The sequence below is a fragment of the Nyctereutes procyonoides genome, unplaced genomic scaffold (genome assembly GCF_905146905.1).
Source record: "Nyctereutes procyonoides isolate TBG_1078 unplaced genomic scaffold, NYPRO_anot_genome, whole genome shotgun sequence".
NCBI lineage: Eukaryota > Metazoa > Chordata > Mammalia > Carnivora > Canidae > Nyctereutes > Nyctereutes procyonoides.
Window position 1 is genome coordinate 13,900,222 of NW_026575040.1, and position 26,312 is coordinate 13,926,533.

The window sequence follows — 26,312 nt, forward strand, 5'->3', positions numbered from 1 at the left end:
AAGCAAATAATCTTGTTGGAGGGCTTAAGATTCATATAAATTAACACATGGAAAAAAAATATGCTAAATTATAGGTGGTTTTAGAATTTCTGAGTAGATTATCTGGAAGTTTCCTTAAAAATTGCCTAAAATTCAATTCCCTCACTTTACTGAGAAGGAAATTGAATCTCATACTTTTCTAAAATCAGTACAATCATTGGAAGTCTCAGTCACTGTGGCCAAGATTAAAGGGAATGTTTCATAGAAGAGATGGGATTTGAACTAAATGTTGCAGGCTCAATAAGATTTTACAAGTGGTAAGGGAGTAAGGAAAAGAATGAAGAGGACAGGTGCATAGATGAGCATTACTGCTTGAATTTTCCTGAGTTTTCATCCAAAACAGCTGATCTTAAGGAAAGAATCATTCTTCTGTACATCTAAAAAACAAAATTATAAATATATTTAAAAAATATTTAGCAAGAAGTTTAAGATGGAGGATTGCAGTTATACAGATATAGAGTTCTGAGAAGCATGAGTTTTCCAAGGCACTTAGAATGATGTCTGTAGACTTGGCAACAAATAAATGCTCATTATCATTGATGTGGGTTTGTTAAGAGTAGCATTTTTTTTAAGAGTAGCATTTTTATTCAGAAATAGAACTTACTTAGTATTGTATAACAGAAGGACATTTTGTATATTAGGAACTAAAATCTCAGTTTTACGGATAAGGCTCAAAGAGGTTTATGCTTTAATTAAGATCAAACAGGAAGATAACATTAGGACTTCCAGCAAGGTCTGTGGTGTCCTCTTCTCTGCCTTCAATTATCTTTCTAGTTTAAGATAATATGTGAAATGATTTGTAGTGCTTTAAGGAGTTAAAATAGGATATGCACAAAAGCAAATGTTTTAAATTATAGGTTTTAAATATTCAAGATATTTGAGGGACTCTTAATTAGTAAGATCTTTAGTTTCTCATAATTATTCTTCCATAAGTGCATATAGACTAATACATACATGTGTGTTCTTCTGATGGAATTTCTTTGGTTTCGTAAGAGGGTATTATATTGTTAATAATTTTAACATGCTATATAGAAGAAATATTTTAAACTTATTAATAGTTGTATCATGATCCAGTTTAGAATTGAAAACTTAATTAGCCATTGTCTTCTACCACAGTATATTTTAAGACTGATATTAACTTTTATATTTCTAGTGCCTTCCCTTTTGGCCTGAAAACTTGTCAGGCAAACTTTGTGTGAGAGTGGTGGGCTGTGAAGGATCCTCCAGACCATTTTTTTATAATCGACAAGATAATGGCACTTTATTGAGCTTAGAAGAGCTGGTATGTTTTCATGTTTTAAAATAAAATGTCTTCAATTTTTAAAATTTGCTTTAAAATATTTTATTAAAACATGCTATGAAATCTGGTAATTCTTTGAAGGTGCTAATATATATATTTGTAAGGTGCTATACATATGTTTGTAAGACATCAGAACCAGTATGCTTTTCAGTAAGAACTTAAGAAAACAGATTTTTCATGTCTACATAACTAATTGAAATTCGAAATGTCGCTGCAAGTTAAACCAATACCTCAAACACATTTTTTTTTTTATGATAGAATGGGGGCATCTTGGTGGATGTAAACATTGCTGAACATTCAACTGTCATAACCTTTTCTGATTATCATGAGGGATCTGCACCTGCCCTAGTAATAAACCACACATCACAGGATGTCGTCACATATAAACAGAGGTATGAAAAAAAAGGTTCATGGAAAATCTCATTTGCTTTTTACTGGTCCATAGTCTTTTCTAGGAAACACTGAGATGGTAGATGTGTTTCACATTCCACATGTTTTCTGATTTTAGAAGGGTAACGTGAAACACATGTTGTTTATTGTAATACCCTTGCCAGGTTTTGAGACAGTTCTCTGGAGTCCAATACATTAATATTCCTCTGGCAAAACTTATAAATATTCATACAAAGAGGGATAAATAAAACTATTTGTATTCTCACATCAGTTCAGATTAAGTTTTTTAGCTAAATAACTCTCGACACAAAACTAAGAGAAAAATCTTTGGACTTTTGGAGTTTTTAAAATTTCGGAATTGCATATAAAGGAATTGTAAACCTGTTTAAGTATTATTATTCTTTAGTAACTGGTAATAGTCAGTGAACCTCTCCCTATAAATCTATCAGGTTGTTGTTTTTTTTTTTCCTCCCAGTAGCGATGGTAGAAGATTAAATGAGAGGACAATGAATAGGTAGCAATGTTGAACAGAAGTATAGAATGAGGACAGCCCAGGTGGCTCAGCGGTTTAACGCCGCCTTCAGCCCAGGGTGTGATCCTGGAGACTCGGGATGGAGTCCCACGTCGGGCTCCCTGCATGGGGCTTGCTTCTCCCTCTGCCCGTGTCTCTGCCTCTCTCTCTGTCTCTGTGCATCTTTCATGAATAAATAAATAAAATCTTAAAAAAAATTGAAAAAAAAGGTATGGGATGATAGGAAATTTGTTCTTGCTTGTGCTGTCATTTGGCTTAGATGATGCCATTATTTAATGACATCACAGATGGTCTTAAACCCTTAAGATATATATTATATATTTTCCAAGAATAATTCTAAATCTGCAAGGCATTATTTCATATATGTATAAAATCTTTATATATAAGGTTATTTTTACGTGTAGAATTATTTTATATAAAATAATGCCCTGCAGATTTACCTATTCTTTACTCTCCTGACTTGAATCCACTGAGAGATTTATTTATTTATTTATTTTTAAAAAAGATTTTATTTATTTATTCATGAGAGACATAGAGGGGTGGGGCGCAGAGAGAGAAGCAGGCTCCATGAGGGAGCCCGACGTGGAACTCGATCCCGGGACTCCAGGATCAGGCCCTGGGCCAAAGGCCCAAAGGCGGGCGGCACTAAATGGCTGAGCCACCCGGGCTGCCCCCAGTGAGAGATTTAAAAGTAAAGAATGTGATTGAAACCTAATTGGATTCCTTTTGTTGTTATTCTCTAGAAAGTTTTTTGTAATATGGACTAACACTTCTTAAACTTTAAGGATAAATTTAAAGATCTCCCAGAAGTCTTGTTAAAATGCAGATTCTGATTTAGTAGATTTTAGATGAGGCCCAGGATTTTGCACTTTCTGCAAGCTCCGGGTAATGTTTCTGCTTCTCCATAGATCACACTTTGAGTAGCAACAGAATGGACGTAAATATTTTTTTCCTAAGACCCATGTTTCTTATCTATTGCATTTGATTAAAAAACTTAAATTTAAGCACTGAGTGAAATTCTGCTGCTGCTAAAGAATTTGTAGCTTTTCCTGCAGGTGAGCTCTGATGTACCAGTTTGTTTACCTTAACGAACTCCATTGCCTGCATCAATTTGGAGTATACTCCAACTTCAGAGAGGCATTCCTTCATGCTTCAAAACTGTTAGTTTATTGAATATTTTAGAGTACTTACTTTTAGGCAGAGCTCTGTTTATTAACAAGGAGTTTTATAAGATTTTTATATCAGTCCCCTCCTTTGTAAGCCACAGGTCTGAGTTTCTCAAGGCCTAGATATTTTAATCTTCCCTCTGGCTATTGTGTTTCAGTGGGTCACAGGAAGAAGTACACTTGGTGCCAGGAGAAGCTCGACTCTTTGCTTGGGCAGATCCTACTGGTACCAAAAAACTTACATGGACGTATGCAGCAAATACTGGAGAACACAGTCTGTTAAAGGTATCATTTGATGGGAATGAGTGCTGTATGTGTTGCCTGGTGGCTAAGGAAGCAGACAAGCAGCTTCATACAGTCATCTTTGTCCTTACTGAACTAAAAATGAATTGAAAGTTGGTTTTGGAGTTTAGATTGCAAGTAGTTCATACCAGTATTTTAGATTAGTCAAGATAACTTATTTACGATTTGAAAAAGGGGCCTGCTTTATCTTGCCCAAGTAAAGACCAATAAAGTATCTTTTTATATACCATTTATTTTTTAAAGAAAAGCATTTTTTTAAATATTTATTTATTTATGATTGTCACACACAGAGAGAGAGGCAGAGACATAGGCAGAGGGAGAAGCAGGCTCCATGCACCGGGAGCCCGACGTGGGATTCGATCCCGGGTCTCCAGGATCGCGCCCTGGGCCAAAGACAGGCGCCAAACCGCTGCGCCACCCAGGGATCCCAAAGAAAAGCATTTTAAAACTAAGAGAAAACAACTTTATTTTGAACATATGCATACCACTGTTGGCTTTGAGGTTTTTAGGCATATTTTCCCAATGAAGACCTTGTGTTTTAATTAGAGGAATCTGGCAGTATACAAATTATCCCATGTAAGAAATTTAGTGAAATATTTATTGAAACTATTAAGGTAGCTAATTTGATCAAATATGTTATTCTTAGACTCTTAAACTTTGGGAGGGTCTTAAGAATTCGCTACCAGGCTTTCTCTAGTGTAGGAATTGCTCTTGTGTTAGTGATATAGATCATCTAGTTTCTGTAGAAATATATTCTATTATGAAAAGTTCATACAGTGTCCTCTTCCACTGTCTGATAATGTCAGTTTTTAAAAAAGCTTTCTTGACTTTTGCTTTAAAATGGTAATTGGCCAACAGTGGCTGAATTATCCTTTCCTATATTCCCTCTGAAATACCCATAAAAGAGAGAAAGACTTATCCACTTCTGAAAAATTAGACTGATAGTTCCTCTGTTACAAGATTCTTGGAATAATTTTCACCATGACAATCTGATGGATCTCTACTCACTTGCTTGTGCTTTACTTTTTACAAGACAGAAACTCAAGGTTTGCAAATGGTACAGAGGCTTAAATTCCCTGATCCTCTTAGCTCCCTGGCTCAGAGACATGGGAGTTCTAGCAGAGGTCTCTGACTATGCTGGTATTATTTCCCCTCTCCTCCATTTAACCTTTAAATAGAATATGATGATATGACAAAGAAGACATGACAACCATAAACTTTCATGCCAAGAAAAACATGGTATCAAAATATAAAACTTAAAATACTAGAAGTTAACTGAAACACAGGTATCAGAGGATATTTTATTTTTAACAGATCAAACATGAAAAAATGCAATTAGAGAGTACTTCAGTAATAACTAAGACTGAAACCAAGACATATCAAATTTTGTACTTTATAGAGAATTCACCTTCTTAATAGATATCTCTGAAATATTTGCAAAATTTGGTTGCATACTAGAATTTGAAAAATTGAATAGGCTACTTTGATATATATATTAAAAGCAATAGATTTTTTTAAAGCAGTATGTTGATGAGGATGTGGAGAAAAAGGAACCCTCAGGTACTGTTGGGAATATAAATTGGTGCAGCCACTGTGGCAAATAGTATAAAGGTTCCTCAGAAAAACTAAAAACAGAAGTACCACAGTATCTAGTAATTCCACTTCTGGGTATTTACACAAAGAAAACAAGAACACTAAGTTGAAATGGTATATGCACCCCCATGTTTGTTGCAGCATTATTTATAGTAGCCAAGGTATGCAAACAATCTGTGTAATCAATAGATGAATGGACAAAATACATGTGGTTTATTATGTATATATGTAAAATGGAATATTACTCAGTCTTAAAAACAATTAGTTCTTGCCATTTGTGACAACATGGATGGACCTTGAGGGTATTATGGTAAGTGAAATAAGTCAGTGAAAGACAAATACCCTATGATTTCACTTAAACATTGGAATCTAAAAAACAAACAAACAGATCCATTAATACAGAGAACAGACTTGTGGTTGCCAGAGGTTGAGGTGGGAGGGTGGGTGAAATAGGTACAGGGGAGTGGGAGGTACAGACTTCCAGTTATAGAATGAGTCACAGGGCTGACAGGTACAGCATAGGGAATATAGTCAGTGGTATAGTAATAATGTTGAATGGGGACAAATGGTAGCTACACTTGTGGTGAGCATAGGATAGTTAATATAGAGTTGTTGAATCATTATGTTGTATACCTGAAACTGATGAAACATCGTGTGTCAACTATACTTCAACAAAAAAGCGATAGATGTCAAACAACAACAAAACTCAGCTATTCATCTCCTCTGTATAAATCCTTTATTTGCTTTTTTTTTTTCCAGGAAAGCATGAGATGAAAGGCACATACTTTTCATCTGCTTGTACTGCTTGTTGAAATGAACTGTTGTATTAACATGAAATGTTAAGCCCAGAATGAGGAGGAATCATTATTTCAGTCTCTGAAACCACTGACCAAATCAAGTCTTATATTTTTAAGCACTATATGAGACCTTTAACCAAGTAGATTTTGCAAAACAGTACACACTAAGTACAAACCATAGTTTTATTGTTTAATAGTGTGATATATGTAAATATACATTTGCAGTGTTATAAGTTATTAAAACATAAAAATAAACTGGGTTAGTTTTACCTAAACTAGGTTACTTTTATTCTAATAAACTTAGGAATCTCTCCCTCTTGGAGACAAGTAAGTGTCTTAGGGCCCTGGAACCTTGAAGGGTACTCTTCTTCCTGCCGAGTGCCCTTTGAACAGTCAAACCTAGGACACGCAAAAAATTAAGCACTCTTAATGTTTGTTGTTGTTTGAAAAAAAATTGGGGAGTTATGTCCTAAAATAGGTTATTTTAATTTTATTTTAATTAATTTATGTCATTTTGAAGATTAGTTTTCCAATTTATAGTCATGGTTTTTAACTTTTCTAGATGTTCAGTTACTGTAGTTTAACTTTATGTAATAAAAACTTACTGCTCATGGGTTTAATACAAAGTCTCTCTTTTCCCCAGGATGAATGTGGCCAGTTTCCCTATGATGCAAACACCCAGATACACTGGGTATCATTCCTAGATGGGCGCCAGAGAGTGTTGCTTTTCACTGATGATGTTGCCTTGGTTTCCAAAGCACTGCAGGCAGAAGAAATGGAGCAGGCCGATCATGAAATAACCTTTTCTCTCCACAGTCTTGGGCTTTCCCTGATTAACAATGAAAACAAGCAGGAAGTTTCATATATTGGGATAACCAGGTATGGCAGAAGGAAGATAAAGCATCAGAAATCTTTAAAAAGCATTGAGTTCATATCCAGTTTAGTGAGAATAATTAGCTGTTCTGAATTTTGATGTACTGTATATTCTTTCAGCATAATTTATGGTTTTTTTCACTGGAGTTGAAAAGCCCCTAAGATAGGAAGATGACTAAAATAATGTCTTCGCACTTACTGTACTTATCATCAGTTGGTGGGGGAAGAAAGGTTTGCTTCTTTCTTTGTTTTTTGGTATGTATTTTTTTTTTGATGAATTATGATAGCAGAAGTGCTACAAAGAAGTATATATACCTGCAATGGAAGTACAGAGATAGAAGCAACTAGGTAGTTTTCTGCAGTACAGGCTGAAGAAACTGGCATGGATTAGGGGAAGCTGACAACAGTGGGTCAGACAAATTGGAGAAAACATTCATAAAAGAGGCAGTATGACATGAGTACATAGTCTTTAATGGGCGATTGTTTAGAATGTTTTAATAGTGATGGTACCAGGTATTTTTCTCTGATTCTGCTTGTATCTGTATGAGAAAACATTTGAATTTACTTATTATGACTTTTTAAATGTCACTAACTTTGGTTAAAAGACTCATTCTTTTCTTGGAGGCTGATGGGTAGAATTTTGTGTATAACCATCATAGTATTATTCACTATTAATAATGTTTAGTGAGGTAAACAATAAAGTCAATAAAAGGATCATGTATATAGCACACTTTACACAACACCCAACAGATTAAGGGTTCTATAAAGGGTATACATACAATGATATAACATTAATATATTTGTATATATATATGAATAATATATTCTCTTGATTATACATTTCAGTATTTTATAATATTTTTAACCTAAATAGGAAAATCATTTTTAAGTCCTAGAAATTCCGTTTCTTCACTCTATTGTTCTTCAGTATAACTTATTTTTACTTTAATATTAATGTTTGGTATTATATTTTGTCAGATTGGTCTTTATAAGGACTTTTAAAAATTCATCTAAAAGACCTTGCTTATCTTCTGACACAGTACACAGTTAATACCCATTCATTGGGGTTGTGTACTAAGGAAAAATATATGTTAGATAATTTTTTAAAATAACCTTTTATTTTTTTGAGCACTTTTAGGTTTACAGAGAAATTGGCTATAAAGTACAGAGTTCCCAAATGCCCTGCAGCTTTCCTCTATTATTAACATCTTGAAATAGTATGGTACCTTTTTTTTTACTATTGATGAGCTAATGTTAATACATTATTATTACCTAAAGTCCAGTGTTGATGTATTTTAAGTTAGAGTTTGCTCTTAGTTTGTAAATTCTGTGGGTTTTGACAAATGAATAACGTATACCTGTTATTACAGTGTCCTATATCATAAAAATCACCTGTGTGTCACTTGTTCATCCCTTTCTCCCTAACCCTGAACCTCTGGAAACCACTGATCTTTTTACTATATATAAAGTTTTGCCTTTTCCAGAATGTCCTATCACTGGAATCATTGAGTATGTAACCTTTTCAGATAAGCTTCTTTCTTTCACTTAGCAATAATCTTTAAGTTTCCTCATGTCTTTTTGTGGTTTGATAACTCATTTTTTTAAATCACTGAATAATATCCCATGTCTGGATGTACCACAGTTTATTTACTATTGACTATTGAAAGACATCTTGGTTGCTTTTAAGTTTTAGCATTTATGAATAAAGCTGTTATAAACATTTATAGGCAGGTTTTTGTATAGACATAAGTTTTTTTTTGTTTTTGTTTTTAAGAATTTTATGATGGACACAGAGAGATGGCCTAGAATCTATGGCAGAGACATAGGCAGAGGGACTTGGTCCCATGACCCCAGGACCATGCCCTGAGCTGAAGGCAGATGCTCAACCACTGAGCCACCCAGGCATCCCTAGACATAAGTTTTTAATTCATTTGTATAAATATCAAGGAGTGTGATTGCTGGATTTTATGGTAGGATTATGTTTAGTTTTGTAAGCAATCACCTAATTGTCTTTCAAAGCGGCTGTACCATTTTCCATTTCCACCAGGAATAAATGAATGAACATTCATTGCTCCATTGCTCCATGTCCTTGTCAGCATTTGGTGTTGTCAGTGTCCTAGATTTTGGCCATTCTAACAGGGATGTAGTGATATGTCATTATTGTTTTAATTTGCAATTCCCTAATTACATGTGCTGTTGAGCATCTTTTCTTTTTTTTCTTTTTTTTAAAGATTGTATTTATTCATGAGAGACAGAGAGAGAGAGAGAGAGAGAGAGAGAGAGAGAGAGAGAGAGAAACAGATACAGGCAGAGGGAGAAGCAGGCTCCAAGAGGGAGCCTGACGTGGGCCTAGATCCCCTGTCTCCAGGATCAGGCCCTGGGCTGAAGGCGGTGCTAAACCGCTGAGCCACCCGGGCTGCCCATGAGCATCTTTTCAAATGCTTATTTGCTATCAGAATATCTTCCTCATTAGAGTCAAGTCTTTTTCCCATTTAAATTTTTTTCATTTTCTCATTAAAAGTTCTTTATATATTTGGGGTACCAGTATTTTCTCAGATACGTGTTTTGCAAATATTTTCTCCCAGTCTCTATCTTTACATTCTTTTCATTCTTTTAACAGTGTCTTTCACACCAATGAGGTTTCTAATTTTAATAAGCCCCCGCATTGATTCTTTCTTTCATGAGTTATGGTTTAGGTGTTATATTTTAAAAGTTACAAAAATGCAAAGTTACTTACATTTTCTCCTGTGTTACCCTCTGGATTTTTTTGGTTTAAGTTTGATATTTAGGTCTCTGATAATACATCTTGAGTTAGTTTTTGTGAAATGTGTAAGCTCTATGTCTAGGTGGATTTTTTTTTGCCACGTTTGGTTCTGTCACCATTTGTTGAAAAGATTGTCCTTTTTCCATTGAATTTCCTTTGCTCCTTTCAAAAATCAGTTGACTATATTGGACCTCTTGGTCTTATTCTCTTGGTGTGTTTGTCATTTCTTTCAGTTATACCATTGTGTCTTGATTTCTCTAGTTTTGTGGTAATCTTAAAGTCATGTAGTGTCAGTCGTCCAACTTTTTTCCTCTTCAACATTATGTTGACTATTTTGAATCTTTCACCTTTCCATATAAACTTTAGAATTAGTTTGTCAGTTAGCTCAGATATTGGTTGGAATTGCATCTAAGCTATAGATGAACTTGGAAAGAACTGATATCTTGACATTATTGAGTCTTCATATTTGTGTACACAGATCCTTGTATTCAGATCTTTGATCTCTTTCATCACACTGTTGTAGTTTTCCTTATATAGTTTTTGCACAAATTTGTTAGATTTTGTTTATACCTAAGTTATTTTATTTCTCTGGTGCTAATATAAATATTGTTGTGTTTTTAATTTCAAATTTCAATTGTTCATTGCTGATACATAAGAAAACAATTGATTTTTGTATATTTATATCTTGAAACATTAGTTGTAGGAATTTTTTTTGGTTGATTCTTTGGGATTTTCTACATACACAGTCATGTCATCTGAGAACAGACAGCTTTATTTCTTCTTTCCTAATCTGTGTACCTTTTATTTTCTTGACTTATTGCATTATTTAGTATTTCCCAATGTTAAATAGGAATGGTGAGAGAAGACATCCTTGCTTTGTTCTTGATCTTAGTAAGAAAGCATCTAGTTCCTCACAGTTAAGTATGATGTTAACTTTAGTTTTTTTTGTAGATGTTATTTTTCAGGTTCAGGGAGTTCTCTCTCCCTAATTTGTTGAAGAGTGTTTTTTTTATCATGAATTGATGTTGGATTGATTGATTGATAGATTGATTTGTGAGGGGGGGAGAGGGTCATAGGAAGAAGGAGAGAGCAAATATTAAGCAGGCTCCACACTGGGTGCTTGATCTCACAACCCTGAGATCACAACCTGAGCCAAAATCAAGAGTTGAACACTTAACTGACTGAGCCACCCAGGTGGCCCAAGATTTATATAATTTATAGTGGATATTTTATTCATTATTTTCATTGACCGACAACATAATACAATGAGGGCATTGTTAACAGTATCATTGATTAATACCAACAAACTGTTAAATTAAAATATTATGGAGTTTTCTTTTATCATTATGCAAATAGTATTCTCTAATCAGGGATCAGCAAAGGATGGCCTAGAATCAAATGTAGCTGATGCCCTGTTTTTTCAAGACCTGGTCTAAGAATTTTTTATATTTTTGAATGGTTGGGAAAAATTGAAAGAAGACATTTTATAATACATGAAAATTATATGAAATTCTAAGTTTGTTGCCCATAAGTAAGGTTTTACTAGAACACAGCCTCGCTTATTCTTTTATATGTCTATGGCTGCTTTTGCACTGCTGCTTAGCATACAACAAAGGGCAAATAGAGTGTATTATTGCCACACTTATAGCTATCCTGCAACTTTTATTTGGTTTTTATTACTAATGCATTCTCATCATGTCAAAAGAAGTAGAGAAAAGTGGATTTTTAGTGTCTCTCTTACAGATCACTGTTATTGAATGATGTGGCAAAGCATATTTTATTATGTAATGACCCTATACCTGTGCTAAAAGAATACAGTATATATTGACATTTCCAAACTAAGAACACATCACAGTATGCCCACCCAACAGGAAAAAAAAGTGGCCAGAAAAATCAGAAAATTTAATCAAAATATCTCATACAAATAAATTTCTTCACACAAATAAAATAACCAAAAATGAGGCTGCAACCAAAGTTAGTTTCTGAATAACTCATTTGTTAGCCAGGTAAAAAATGGCTTTTACCAATGGCAAATTAATTAAATCACCTGAATGTAGCAGCTGAAGAAATGTGTCCAGAGTAAATAAACTTAGGGCCCTTAGCCTTTTTGTGAGAATAGTTACTTGAATTGAGGACATTCAGAGCAACATCAATAGTCAATTAAAAATAAGGCAAATAATTTTGAATGGTTTTCCTTAGTTCTTGATGAGTCATCAGATGTTACCAGTGTTACCCAATTATTGTATATTTGAGAAGCGAGTGCTGAGTTTGAGGTGACTGAAGAATTAACCTCTATGAATACTGACTTTGAGCCCCAATTAAGTGAAATGTTGTCACCCCTGAGAATGAAGAGTAAAACAAAATTTTTGTAGTATGTACAGTGACAGATGTTAACTAGATTTATTGTGGTGGTCATTTCACAGTATTTACAAATATTAAATCACTATTTTATATACCTAAAATTAATTTAATGTTCTGGTTCTATGTCAATTATACCTCAATAAAAAGTAGAAATATATTTTTTCATTAGTAGATTTATATTTTTAAAATTTTGCTGAATTGTTTTTATATTTTGAATTTCATCAATTAGAAAAATTTGTCCAGTTTTTTCTCTCTTATTATTTAAGCACTTATTATAATCTCAATTTTGTCTCAGCCACAAAATCTAAACTATTTACTATATGGGGACACATGGGTGGCTTGGATGGTTAAACATCTGCCTTTGGATCAGGTCATGATCTCTGGGTTCTGGGATGGAGCCCCTGTTGGGCTCCTAGCTGAGTGGGGAGTCTGCCTCTCCCTCTCTCTCTGCTTCTCACACTGCTTGTGCTCTATTTCTCTCTCGAATAAATAAAATCTTTAAAAAAATTTACTATATGGCTCCTTACAAAAAAATTTTGTGAGTTCCTTGATTGATTGATGTCAATGTGTGATAGAACATTTTCCCCTGCTCCTTTTTCTTATGTACTTTATAGCACCAATATATTTTGTTGTTTTAAAAAAATCTCTTGCATAAGTATAATTTTCATAGGAGATTTATAGTTGAGATAATTTGAAGTTGAATGACAATTCCAGCAAGCCTAATATATATTCCTAATTTAACTTTCTCTGAATTGTTTTAGTTCTGGTGTTGTTTGGGAAATGAAACCAAAACAGAAATGGAAGCCTTTTAGTCAAAAGCAGATAATGTTGCTGGAACAGGCCTATAAAAAATATCAAGTATCAAGAGACCATGGATGGATTAAACTAGATAATAATTTTGAGGTATACCAAAATTTTTTTGTTTTGGTTTTTATATATGTATTCTGTTGGTAGAAAATAAGGAAAATTTACTGTCCATGTAAAAAAAAGGTGTATTCAGAAACTGTTTATTAGTTAATAAACTCTTATTTATTAGTAGTATTGACATGACTGATATTCATTAGTACATTTTAAATTAAAATGTTATTAAGCCATATACTATGAAACATGATTTAAGTATGTTTCTCTTTTGCATTTTTTTCATTTCTTCTGTTTATGAGACAGTTTCATGGAACTTGTTTTCAGTAGGATTATGCAGAAATTAATATTGCTTATTGGAACTTTTTTCTGTTTTGAATGATACCAATATATATTGGCAAATAAAGTCTGTGAAAACTTATGTTTTTCAGCAGTAAAAACCCTATAAAAAATTCACTCAATTAAATTCATTAAATGTGAACAATTGTTGGACATGGGTAGATGTTACAAATACAGGTGTTCTCTCTGCAGGCCCTTACAGTATTACAGCTGAAGGTTTGCTTGCTCTAGGAAGACCCCAGAAGCTTGACTGCAGTTTCTCATTTGCTCTGCTTCAGTCACACAGTTTTAGTTACTCTTTGTCTTTGATATCTAATGGTTGGTTTTGCATTGATCATCAGATATGTCCCCCACCCCATCCTTACTTATCCCTATAAATGTTGGCCATGCTTAAATGAAAATAAACTGTCAGACATAAATAAGCTATTAACTATTCATTGTTTAACTTTGTTAAAACAAAATTTAAGAGTTACCTAGAATTACTCATTGCTCTTGAGGTTTTTAAAAAATAAAAAGCATGACTTATATAATTGAAAAGTTTATATAATTGAAAAGTTCCTCAGTTATTTTCTTGTTTTCCTCATAACTGTGGTGGAGAAGTGATTCTGCTTCAAAGATCTCAACTGTAGATCACCTTAAGGCAGATCTTTTTTGGTGAGACATAGAGATTAAAATGTTTTCCCCTTCCAATTTGTGAGTAAATGGATATTTTAAATGGGCTACACTGATAATATCAAGTCATCATAAATACATGTGCTTTTTCCCCAGGTCAATTTTGATAAAGTTCCCATGGAAATGCGCCTCCCTGTTCATTGCCCGATAAAGCGAGATTTTTTATCCGGGATTCAGATTGAATTTAAGCAGTCTCCTCACCAGAGAAGTTTAAGAGCCAGACTGTACTGGCTTCAGGTAACGTTGTCATTTTCAGTTCAATAAATATATCTAATCACTTTGGGGATCCTGGGGATGAATTTTTTCTACAAGACTCTAGTATAGGGCAGGCCAGGTGGCTCAGCAGTTTAGCGCTGCCTTCAGCCCAGGGCCTGATCCTGGGGACCCAGGATCGAGTCCTGCGTCAGGCTCCCTGTATGGAGCCTGCTTCTCCCTCTGCCTGTGTCTTTGCCTCTCTCTCTGTCTCTCATGAATAAATAAATAAAATCTAAAAAAAAAAAAAAAACAAAACAAAAAACCTCTAGTATACCTTATAAATCGTATTTTTTTGTTGTTTGTATGTTCATTCCCCTTCTCCTACGTATCCTGTGGATTCTCTAAGCATCATCCAAGTCCAAAGACTTTGCGACTGTTGAGACTATTTAATTTGACCATCTAGCCTGCAAGAATATTTTCCTGCACTGAAATTGTTATTTCTAAATATTCCTTTGAATTTGTCATGGGATCCAAAAATAAGATTTTCTTTTTTATTTTATTTCATTTTTGTTTTTTTAAAGATCTTTATTTATTTATTTGACAGAGAGCACAAGCAGGGGAAGTGGCAGGCAGAGGGAGAGGGAGAGGGAGATCAGGCTTCCTGTGGAACAGGTTGCCCAATGCAGGGGCTCCATCCCAGGACTGTAGGATCATAACCTGAGCGAAAAACAGACACTCAACTGACTAACCACCAAGGTGCCCCCAAAATAAGATTTTCTTATCATTCTATACATGAATGAGCTGGGCTTAAATTGGAGAATGTTTTTGTCTCTTTGCTTGATTGCTCCCTTCTTGCTTCCTTCTCTTCTTTTTAACTACTAAATATTAGTTAGGACATGTTTATCCTTTTTCTTCTTTCTAATTTCATATCCAGTCTCCACTTACAGTTTATAAATTATAAGCTGTCAAAAATCTCACATGATCCATAGGCACAAATATGTTGATTAATAGTATATATGCTGCACAGTATTAATGCATTTATGAGGATATTAAATATTCCTTTATGTAAAAGCTTACCCTTGCTGAGATATGTATGAATTTTTTATCTAACGTGAAACTTCTCATAGTACCACATATACAATGCAGATATTTAATTATGATGAAATTAGCAGCCTCTTCTATAATATTCTCTATAAAACTAAAAGTTTTTTTTTTCTTTCTTTCTTTCATTCTTTCATTCTTTCTTTTTTTAAGGTTGATAATCAGTTACCAGGTACAATGTTTCCTGTTGTATTTCATCCTGTGGCTCCTCCAAAATCTATTGCTTTGGATTCAGGTAAAAAAAAAAAAAAAGATTGAGATATTCCAATTTAAAAATTAAATAGACATTATATTAATCTAGTATAAAGCTTGATATTTTTCTCTTGGTTTTTGTTGTTTTCTTTCTTTTTTAGAGCCCAAACCTTTCATTGATGTGAGTGTCATCACAAGATTTAATGAATACAGCAAAGTACTACAGTTCAAGTAAGTAAAAATTCCCCTATTTATCTAAAGGAATTTAAAATGAGAATCTATTTTGAAAATAAATTTCACTCTTGTGAGGCTGACTTTCATCTAAAACTTATATTCTGCCTGAATGTACGAATCCACTTTTGATCAAGTAATTTTCTGTGTTGAAACTTAATTTAATAATAGCCCCTCTATATTTTAAAGTGTAAAATTCCTTAACCACTTTTCCTGTTTGTAATTCCAATTAGAATATAAAATAGCCAGTGAAATATAAATGATGTATTTGTGAAATGTGCTCTTGAAAGTGATTACTATGTACCTTAAAAATGGAATAATATATGCTATATCATCTAATTGCATTTGTCTCTCCTATAACATAACAAATATGGGATTTGAGACTTTAAATGCTAAGTTTCAAGATAACAGTACTACCTTTAGTGAAACCTTATCTCTAGTGGAAAAAAACAACTCAGTTAAGGATGCTTGATCTTGTTAACATAATACTTTTTAAGAGTGAGATCTTATTGTGACTTGTGGCCAAAATCAAAGTTTTAACATTGAAAATTGCAAAGTTTGATAGAAATCCTTTTCCATCTTTAACAACTTTTTTTCCTTAGGTACTTTATGGTCCTCATTCAGGAAATGGCCTTGAAAGTTGATCAGGGGTTTCTAGGAGCTATTATCACACTGTTTACCCCAGCAACTGACCCTGAAGCTGAAAGAAAACGGGTAACAATTTTTATTTCTTGGGAAAATGATAAACTAAAAAAAATTAAATGAGCCATTCTTTAACTAGAGAAAAAAATTAAAATAGAAATTCTTGATTTCATTTTTTTCAGACAAAGTTAATCCAACAAGATATTGATGCTCTAAACACAGAATTAATGGAGACTTCAATGACTGATATGTCAGTTCTTAGTTTCTTTGAACACTTCCATATTTCTCCTATTAAGGTTTGTTGTAATATTGTTTTGAAAACAGGGTAGAATTGCTGTAAGATTTTTAAGGGCTTTGTGTACAAATGTGTGTTTTAATTTGTTGCATCAAATATTTAGTGGGAATTTTGTTTGATTAATTGAAATAATTAAGACAATTCTCTGTAACATATGTACAACCATAATTCCCACAGAGAAACCATCAGAGCATGTTCTCTAGTCTTGAATTAATAACCCCTTTATTCAAGGAAGGAGCTGACAAAAGCATTTCTTAATTAAGCGAAGAAGTGCTCACCAACATTTAATGTTTTGGTTGCACTTTGTAACTACTATCACTGTCTAAACAGAAAGCTATAATGGGTGCCCTAACCAGAATGTGAAAACGCTGAAGTAGGTATTATACTGTTGATGTGGTGTTTTTCACCCTTCCAAAATTTGATTGTAACTAAGGGAGTGGAAAATTGGATACCTTTCACTTGCCTGATTTTGTACTTTATGAACCCATTTCCTTTTCTCCTTTTGTTGTTCTTTTTAGGTTTTATAGGAAGAGGTGACTGCTTTAGTAAATTCACAAATGCTATTAACCATAATGCTCTAAACTTGTGTAATGGGCCAGATTTACAATTAAGTAACTCTAAAATATTGATGATCCTTTACATTCTCAAAAACTGTTTACAGCACATTATTTTCAATTGCATACACCAATCCTTTCAGCTAAGTAAATTAATTTATAAAATGGAATTGAATTATTATTTTAAATTGATGTACTAGTTTGGTACTATTAGACATTTATTGTGTTAGGTTTAAAATTGATAATCATTTTATGTGGTAGATTATACACAATTTCTTTTTCATTATTAAGTGAAAATCAATTATGAGATTGAACAATATTTTCAACAAATATTTACCGAATGCCTACTATGAAAGTTGCTCCAGAAGGTATAAAATGACTTTATGGAACATATAATCTGAGGGGAATGTTAAAAATTGTTAATTTATCAATTCATGATTTATCGATTTATAATTCATGATTCACACATTGGAAGTTACGCCATGAAGTTGAATAATTAAGAGCATGAGCCATTATTGTTTCCTTATTCCATGGTGACTTTGCCTTAGGGAAAGGCTGGACCTCTGTCCACCTAAGCTTACATTTCCTGGATCTGGACACTGATTCTGCAGATGGACAGAAGTCCACATCAAAAAAAAACAAAATAAAACCCAACAACCAGGCTTTCCTAGTTTTACCCCAAGTCTCTTCTATTGAGCTCTACATTGGTTAGGTAAAATGCAGAATAAGAAAGGAAGAGTCATCTGCTTTATTTGCACAGATAGAACTATCTTCTGCCTGTGTCTTTTGCCACTATTGCACTATTGATGATATAGCACAAGGTATAAGAAACTAAATGGGAATGTGAAAATCTCACGTCTAAGTATGAGTTGAAGGAGTCTGTGGAAGCTGAAAACTGTATTACTCTTTTAAAATTTATTTAGCAACTTGCTAATTGTTGCCATAACTGTCATGTTGTTGCTACCAATTATTATTGTATAATTATAATGTTATTGTTAATTATTTCCATGAATTATTTACCTTAATTGGATGAAAATACATGATTATTTATTATTTTAACCAGTAGACATGTTTTGTGTGCCAGTTGACATGGTTTTCTTTTTCAAATGATTATACTATTTTTGTAAAGTGTTTTGAGCCATTCCATATAAACACAATGGTATTTATACACTTTAGATAAAATTTTAGCTCTTTGGAACATACTAATTTGTACTTTATCAAAAAGCAAATATGAGAATCAGATATTAGTGAGTTACCCTGAGTAGTGTGTAGAATAACAATAACAGCTTTCTTTAGGACTCTGGAAGATATGACATCTATTTGTATCTGTAAGATTTTGTTCCTGTGTATATTAATTTTTGTTTTTGTTTTTAACTTTTATTTATTGAACATTCTTTTTCTTTTAGTTGCACTTGAGTCTGTCGTTGGGTACTGGAAGTGAAGAGTCAGACAAAGAAAAACAGGAAATGATTGCAATTCATTCTGTCAATCTGCTATTGAAAAGCATAGGTGCTACGCTGACTGATGTGGATGACCTAATATTCAAGTAAGATTTATGTTTAAGAAGATGGGGAGGATTTTGTACCAAGTTTGTTTCTAGATATTAATTCTTTCCATTTGGGCTAGAATGTTAGCTTAGGAAATGATCATTCTCACTGTACTTAAAGTTTGGCCTCTTTCTTAATCGTGCTTTTTACATACGCTTGTTTTACTCATGAAGAGTTTTATTTTTTCTTCAATTATTCATATGTTGATAAAACATGAATATAGAATAAAAGGAAATATTTTAGTAGTAGCTTATAAATTGACGGTGTTTTAAAACACATATTTAGAGATAAGTAGCCGTATGGTGAGATTTCAGTATGGGAGACTATAGAAAGTAACTCTTTGCAACATTTATATGTGTGCTAGACACATGTAAATTCAATGAATGTTTATTGAATTGAATATCCAGCAATGATATTGGAACAAGTACTTACCTTGGAGAAAGAAAAACCCATTTGTATCATTTCCACCTGCTCATATACTATCAAATTTCATCGGAATGCAAGGGTAAATATAAAATACAAATGAAAAAGACGAAATTATCCAGGTTAATCGTTGTCAAATCTCTGAGTAGAGGAAATATTCTCAGTTTAAGAGCAATGGGAAAATCTGCAGTGAAAATAAAAGGTAGATTTGACTACATAAAAATTAAACACTTTTATAACAAAATCAGTGGAAACAATTAGAAAATGAACTGGGAAAATACAATGGCAAGTATGACAGAAGATTAATAGTCCTAATATTAAACTTCAATAAGGCAAACCTAAAGATTCCAGTGCCATAATTGCCAACAGACAATAAGAGATAATTTTCAAAAGGGAAGATACAGTGGCTGATAGATATTTGAAATACTCAGCTTTATCATTTATCATATATTATATGAAAATTAAAGAAAATTATCAAAGGTTTCAAAATATGAATAATCCTAAAACTAGAGACAGTTGGTTCTAACAAATGAGAGCTTTAAAAAAAAAAAACTATTTGTATGAATGGAAAGAGATATGTTCTTGTGGTTTTCACTCAGTAATTCTTTTATTGGGAATTCAGTAAGCAAAAAAAAATCTTGAAATGCAACCAAAGAGTCATATACAAAATTTACATATGGCAGTGTTAATTATTATTGTCAAGATTTCGAAATGTCTGACAATAGTAGAATTGTTATGACACTTCCACATTACAGAATGCTATGCATCCATTAAAAATGGCTACATGGAGTTTTGAATAACCTAGAGGAATACATATTCACAATATTGAATGTAAAAATGCATGCAAAATGTCTTAAATATTTTTGAATTGGATAGAAAAGAAAGAATTCAAAGTGGGAAATGACAAGAAAAAAAATGCCTAAAAAATCCACTGTATAAAGAGATTATGGTTGAGTTTTTCAACCTTTTTACTCTTTATGTATTTATGAGAGACTTGTATGAGAGTGCACTATTTTTACAGTAATTTTGTTACCATAATATTAAGATCTCAAACATAAATTATACCTGGCATATGTACAAATTGAACTGTGAAAGAATTAGCAGTGATTAATTTATCATTGAAATTTTAAGTCTCTTTCTTTCAGAATGTAATCATCATGCCTTTGACTCTTTCTTTATCCTCCCAGACTTGCTTATTACGAAATTCGGTATCAGTTTTACAAGAGAGATCAGCTTATGTGGAGTGTTGTTAGACATTACACTGAACAGGTAATTGCCTATCATAGTAGTTCACAAGGAATATACTTCATAAAATATCAAACAAAACATCTGTATGTGACGGCACACTGTGCTATATTGTTTATCTAATTTACCTCAATTTGCAGTCTCATTACTTTGTAGTTTTCTTAACTTTTTCCCTTTGCAATTATACATTTACCACTTTGGAAAAGAATACTAATGTAGGAGGCATCACACTTATTTTGTAAATGTCTACAGTTCTAAGCATAATCTGGTAGAGTCAGGAGAGGAATTCAGGCCAGGCTCTTTGCCATGCCTCAGTTACTCTATGATTTGAATTGTATGCAGAGGCATAGTAGTTGTTTTAGGGTAGCATTGCTGTACCATGGAACTCCAGGGTGACATTCTTCTTTCCTTCCTCTGCTGGAAGGTCTTTTCTCCTACAGTGTACATAGACATTATGGTTATTATGTGTTCAAATAAGGATATGTTTTCATTTGTGTTTTGTTTTGGTTATTAATTATTTCCCCCATCTAGTTTCATAGTAATAGTGATAGTAACTATTAGAATAACCAAAATAAGTAATTATTATTGAATTAGATATTCATTTAATATGTGTTCTCAGCCATGCAAGGTCCATGTAATCCACCTCTCATTTTTTATAAGAGGAGACTAAGGCCTGTAGAGACCAGTTGACCTGTCCAAGGTTACATAGCTGTTAACTGGCAGACTGCCTTGAACCTATACTAGTTTAATGACTGGCACATAGTGAAATCAATTAATGGATGTAGTCACGGTTGTTCTGTATAGATTTCCTTTAACAACCTAATGTAGCCAATATTCTCCTTTATTCCCAAAGCATCATGTTACTATTTCTTACAGCTATAGCAGGAGTAAAGGACTTAATATATATTTTTTTCCTCTTTAGTTCTTGAAACAGATGTATGTCCTGGTATTGGGCTTAGATGTGCTTGGAAACCCATTTGGATTAATTAGAGGTCTGTCTGAAGGAGTTGAAGCTTTATTCTATGAACCCTTCCAGGTATTGACCTTTTATTTAAGTATAGGTACAGAAAATGATATTCTATTTTTTAATGACTGATAATTTATATTTTAATTGTATCTGAGAATTGAATAATGTTCAAATAACAGAAATACATTAATATCATATTTTATTTAAAATTGCTTGAGATGACATTGAAAGATTGTTGTAGAAGTAATCGAGCATGTCTAGTGTCTGAGTGATAAAACATGCCCAAGTTTTCCAGGATTTCATGTAGTTGTAAGGAGGAATGATAGGTAGATTAACCCCATTTTAAGGCTATTTCACTGCTGTGGGAAGGACTCATGGAATATGAAAGATGATGTCTTGTATTTAGACTTTCCTGTAACCTGTTCACTTACACTTAAGGGATTCATGAGCTCAAAGTAGGGAGAGTTTTAGCAGGACAAAACAGAACACTTGGGAGAACAAGACTCTGTGGGCTCTCATTCTTGTTACCAGGGCAGCTGGCTTCAGCAGTCTGATGGGACTTGGTACTGGGAGGCCAACTTCAGATTATGACTAAAGCCATAATTTATTCCTATCCAGTTTTTATCATCTCACAAGAGTTTCCTGAGAGCATATAGATCTGCTGTCCATATTTGAGTTACAGTGTGAAAACTGTTATAGCACAGTGTTTGTCGATCTTCACAGATTCTGTATCTTCCTGGAAACCCTAAAGTACTAGATTAAAAGTTTTAAGTTTATTTTAAATTAGTAACCTTTTTTTTTTTTTTTTTTTTTTTTTTGACCAGGGTGCTGTTCAAGGCCCTGAAGAATTTGCTGAGGGGTTAGTGATTGGAGTAAGAAGTCTCTTTGGACACACTGTAGGTATGTATCACATATTTATGTATATAAATATATGTACTTTTTACTACAGTTATCTAAAATGCAGGGTTTACCAAAAATAGGGGCACCGGAATGCCTGGGTGGCTCAACGTTTGAGCGTTTAGTTCAGAGCATGATCCTGGAGTTCCAGGATCAAGTCTTACATTGAGCTCCCCACAAGGAGCCTGCTTACGTCTCTGCCTACATCTCTGCCTCTCTCTCTGGGTCTCTCATGAATGAATAAATAAAATCTTTTTTTTTTTTTATAAGAAGACTTCTCTCCCTCTGCCTATGTCTCTGCCTCTCTCTCTCTCTCTCTCTCTCTCTCTCTCTCTGTGACTATCATAAATAATTAAAAAAAAAAAATATCCCTGGGTGGCGCAGCGGTTTAGTGCTTGCCTTTGGCCCAGGGCACGATCCTGGAGATCCTGGAGACCCGGGATGGAATCCCACATCGGGCTTCCGGTGCATGGAACCTGCTTCTGCCTATGTCTCTGCCTCTCTCTCTCTCTCTCTCTCTCTCTCTCTCTCTCTGTGACTATCATAAATAAATAAAAATTAAAAAAAAAGACTTCATTCTTTTTTTAAGATTTTATTTATTTAATCATGAAAGACCCAGAGAGAGAAAGGGGGGGGGGCGGGTGCGGGCACAGGCGCAGGCAGAGGGAGAAGCAGGCTCTATGCAGGAAGTCTGACCTGGGACTCGATCCCGGGTCTCCAGGATCACGCCCAGGATCACGCCCTGGCACTAAACTGCTGAGCTACCGGGGCTGCCCATAAAATTAAAAAAAAAAAAAAAAAATAGGGACACCTGGGTGGCTTAATGGTTGAGTGTCTGCCTTTGGCTTGGGTCATGATCCCAGAGTCCTGGAATCGAGTTCCACATCAGGCTTCTCACAGAGAACCTGCATCTGTCTCTGTGTCCTTTCTCTGTGTCTCTTATGAATAAACAAACAAAATCTTTAAATAAATAGTGATCAGTTTTCTAATCCCTTTTATAACATATGTACCTACCCTTGTTCTTTTTTTTTCAATCAGCATAATGTGGATTCTAGTTTTCTTTTTTTTTTTTAATTTAAACTCAATTTGCTGTCGTATAGTATAACACCCAGTGCTCATCTCATTATATGCCCATCAAGGAGGGCGTATACTGGGTTTACCCAGTAACCCCATCTCTCCACCCACCTCTCCTCCTGCAACCCTTTGTTTATTTCCCAGAGTTAGAAGTCTCTCATGATTTGTCTTCCTCTCTAATTTTTCCCCACTCAGTTTTCCCCCTTCCATTATGGTCCCTTTCACTATTTCTTATATTCCACATATGAGTGGAGCTATAAGATAATTGTCTTTCTCCAGTTGACATATTTCACTCAGCATTATACCCTCTGGTTCCATCCATGTTGATGTAAATCCTACCCTTGTTCTTAAGTGAAAAATAATATAGACTCATGGATTTGTTTATATTTCTTTGTAGTGTTGAATCAGTGTGCTTTTTAAAAATACAATATTTTTTAGAACAATTTTAGGTTTACAGAAAAATTTTGGAGAATCCATGTACTTTAAATAGTTTTATTCCTCTTCTTGGTAAATGTAAAATGTAAAATACATTTCTGTATGTTTGTATATGAGACAGAATCTGAAGCACCTGTTTAAAGCAGGGGGTGCTGTGTACTGTGGTAATGCTATTTATTTTTTTTAAGATTTTATTTATTCATGAGAGACACAGAGAGAGGCAGAGACATAGGCAGAGGGAGAAGCAGGCTCCACACAGGTAGCCTAATGGGGAACTCAATCCCAGGACCCCAGGATCACGCCCTGATCCAAAGGCAGATGCTTAACTGCCAAGCCACACTGGCTTTTTAAAGAAATAATGTGATTTATTTCTCTGGGTCTTCTAATAGGTGGTGCAGCAGGAGTTGTATCCCGCATCACCGGTTCTGTTGGAAAAGGTTTGGCAGCAATTACAATGGACAAGGAATATCAGCAAAAAAGAAGAGAAGAGATGGGTCGACAACCTAAAGATTTTGGAGATAGCCTGGCCAGAGGAGGAAAGGGCTTCCTACGTGTAAGTCTCTTATACTGGATATTCAAGAAACCCTGAACTTTGATGAACACTTTAGAATATGTACTTTAGCTGGTTTCTTTGAAACTTGGAATATTACTTATGAGTAAAGGTCTGTCAGGAGCAGGAGTGATAAGTTGTGGGCTTTTCTGTTCCCTCGTATGCTCTCCTTCCCCGATATCACTGTCACATCTATCCCCCAATCCCAGACTTGGTTTGGCACTTGGGCTGGAGTGAGAACTCTGTAATGATGGCTGGTTAGCATTCTTCTGGAAGGCAGAGAGGCAAAGCAGAGAGAAATACGGTAAATCATGGTAACTAGAGGGAGGAGGAGTTGTTCAGATCATTATCAGTTGACCATTTCTGTGGAGGGGAAGGTATACTAACTAAGCATTCATAAACCAGGAACTGCCTTTCATTGTTTTTTCAGCACTTTAAAAATTACACAAATAATATATGAATATTCTCTTACAAGTAATTATAAGAATTTGTAAGTTCTTCTTTTAATAAATAATGGAAATATTTTAGATAAAGCTATAAAGTACTATTTGATCACCCTCACCTCTTCCCAGAAATTTCTCATCTTCTCAGCAGTATATATACTTCAGTTCTCTTTCTGTGCATTTGTATAATATATAGGTGGTCTTATTTACTACCATTATTTGGCAAGTATTAAGAATGTATAAATGTATTACTATTTTAATTTTGGAAACAATTTCAGAAACTATAATTTCTGTGTTTGTACCAGTGACGTGTAATGTTGTATAAAAGTGCTTTACTTATCAGGCTATTTGGGATTCTTCACGGGACCCTTTATTTTCAGTTTTCCACACTTACACTAAATTACAAATTTATTTCACTAAAATTTATCATTGGATCTTAGGGATTATTTGGCTCAACTCATTCATTTTACTGGTATGGAAACTGAGACTTAAAGAGGTTGAATCAGTGGTTACATAGCTAATTGGTGCCAGAGCCAGATGTAGAATATTTTCACTTGCTTTCCTATTCTTTCTATCATAAAATTTTACTTCTATAAGATTCTTTTATTTAAAATTTTCTATTGTATAATATTTAAAATAGTGCTCACTTAGGTATATGTTGTTTACATTATCAAATAAGTCCTCATTCTTTAAAAATTATTTCTAGTATGTATGTAGAGACCTCTAGTGGTTGACATAAGATTAAGCACCTTCCATTCAGGTTTATGATTGATATTTTTCAGGGAGTTGTTGGTGGAGTAACTGGGATAATAACAAAACCTGTGGAAGGTAGGTTGAGAATGTTTCATTTGTGTACAAAGTCTAAAGAGTTGATATGTAATAAACATAATGTTATTGCTACTAGTTATTTGATTGAGAGAATTTCTAATTTTATGTTCATAGTCTTAAATTGTTTTTTAATGAATGTACTTTCTTCAGAAAGTAGAGTCTATGAAGTAATAGACTCTGATTCAGATTTTGAATGTAATTTTCAGCAGGACGATAAACTAGGTTCCTTTAGGTCCTGAATAGCAACTGATTCATTTTTTTTTAACCCTCTTTAAAAAGTACTTTAATCAAAACCCCAGTTGGCTTTTTTACAGAAATTGATAAGCTGATTCCAAAGTGTATATGGGAAATCAAATGACTCCAAATAGCTACAACAATCTTGAAAAAGAACAAAGTTGGAGAATTTACAGTATCCAATTTAAAAACTTATCATAAAGATACAGTACCTAAGATAATGTGTTACTGGCATATGTATGGACATATAAATCAGTGGAATAGACTTGAGATTCCAGAAATAAACCCTTACAATTGTGGTCAATTGTTGTCAACAAGGGTGCCAAGATAATTCCATGAAAAATAACCTTTTCAACAAATGGTGCTGGTATACTTGGATATAAACATACACTTTATGTGTCTGACAACAACTCCACTTCTAGGTATATACCCAAGGGAATCAAAACCATATGTTCACTCAAAAGCTTATATA

The 26,312-nt window shown here is 33.8% G+C and overlaps 1 protein-coding gene across 2 annotated transcripts in view; it reads left to right on the forward strand.

Moving 5' to 3' along the window:
* Positions 1-26,312, forward strand: part of VPS13C (vacuolar protein sorting 13 homolog C) — a 174,369-nt gene that overhangs the window by 131,853 nt on the left and 16,204 nt on the right. For both annotated transcript variants that reach the window (XR_008663727.1, XM_055319705.1), the window contains exons 62-77: positions 1,193-1,321; positions 1,598-1,731; positions 3,586-3,712; positions 6,764-6,999; positions 12,880-13,021; positions 14,084-14,224; positions 15,437-15,518; positions 15,637-15,706; positions 16,309-16,420; positions 16,531-16,644; positions 18,604-18,743; positions 20,355-20,436; positions 21,335-21,448; positions 22,204-22,279; positions 24,175-24,338; positions 25,561-25,606. Coding sequence is in view for 1 of the 2 variants with exons in the window: in XM_055319705.1 (XP_055175680.1) it covers positions 1,193-1,321; positions 1,598-1,731; positions 3,586-3,712; positions 6,764-6,999; positions 12,880-13,021; positions 14,084-14,224; positions 15,437-15,518; positions 15,637-15,706; positions 16,309-16,420; positions 16,531-16,644; positions 18,604-18,743; positions 20,355-20,436; positions 21,335-21,448; positions 22,204-22,279; positions 24,175-24,338; positions 25,561-25,606 (1,909 nt within the window). In the remaining variant the exon portion in view is untranslated. The remainder of the gene's footprint in view (positions 1-1,192; positions 1,322-1,597; positions 1,732-3,585; positions 3,713-6,763; positions 7,000-12,879; positions 13,022-14,083; positions 14,225-15,436; positions 15,519-15,636; positions 15,707-16,308; positions 16,421-16,530; positions 16,645-18,603; positions 18,744-20,354; positions 20,437-21,334; positions 21,449-22,203; positions 22,280-24,174; positions 24,339-25,560; positions 25,607-26,312) is intronic.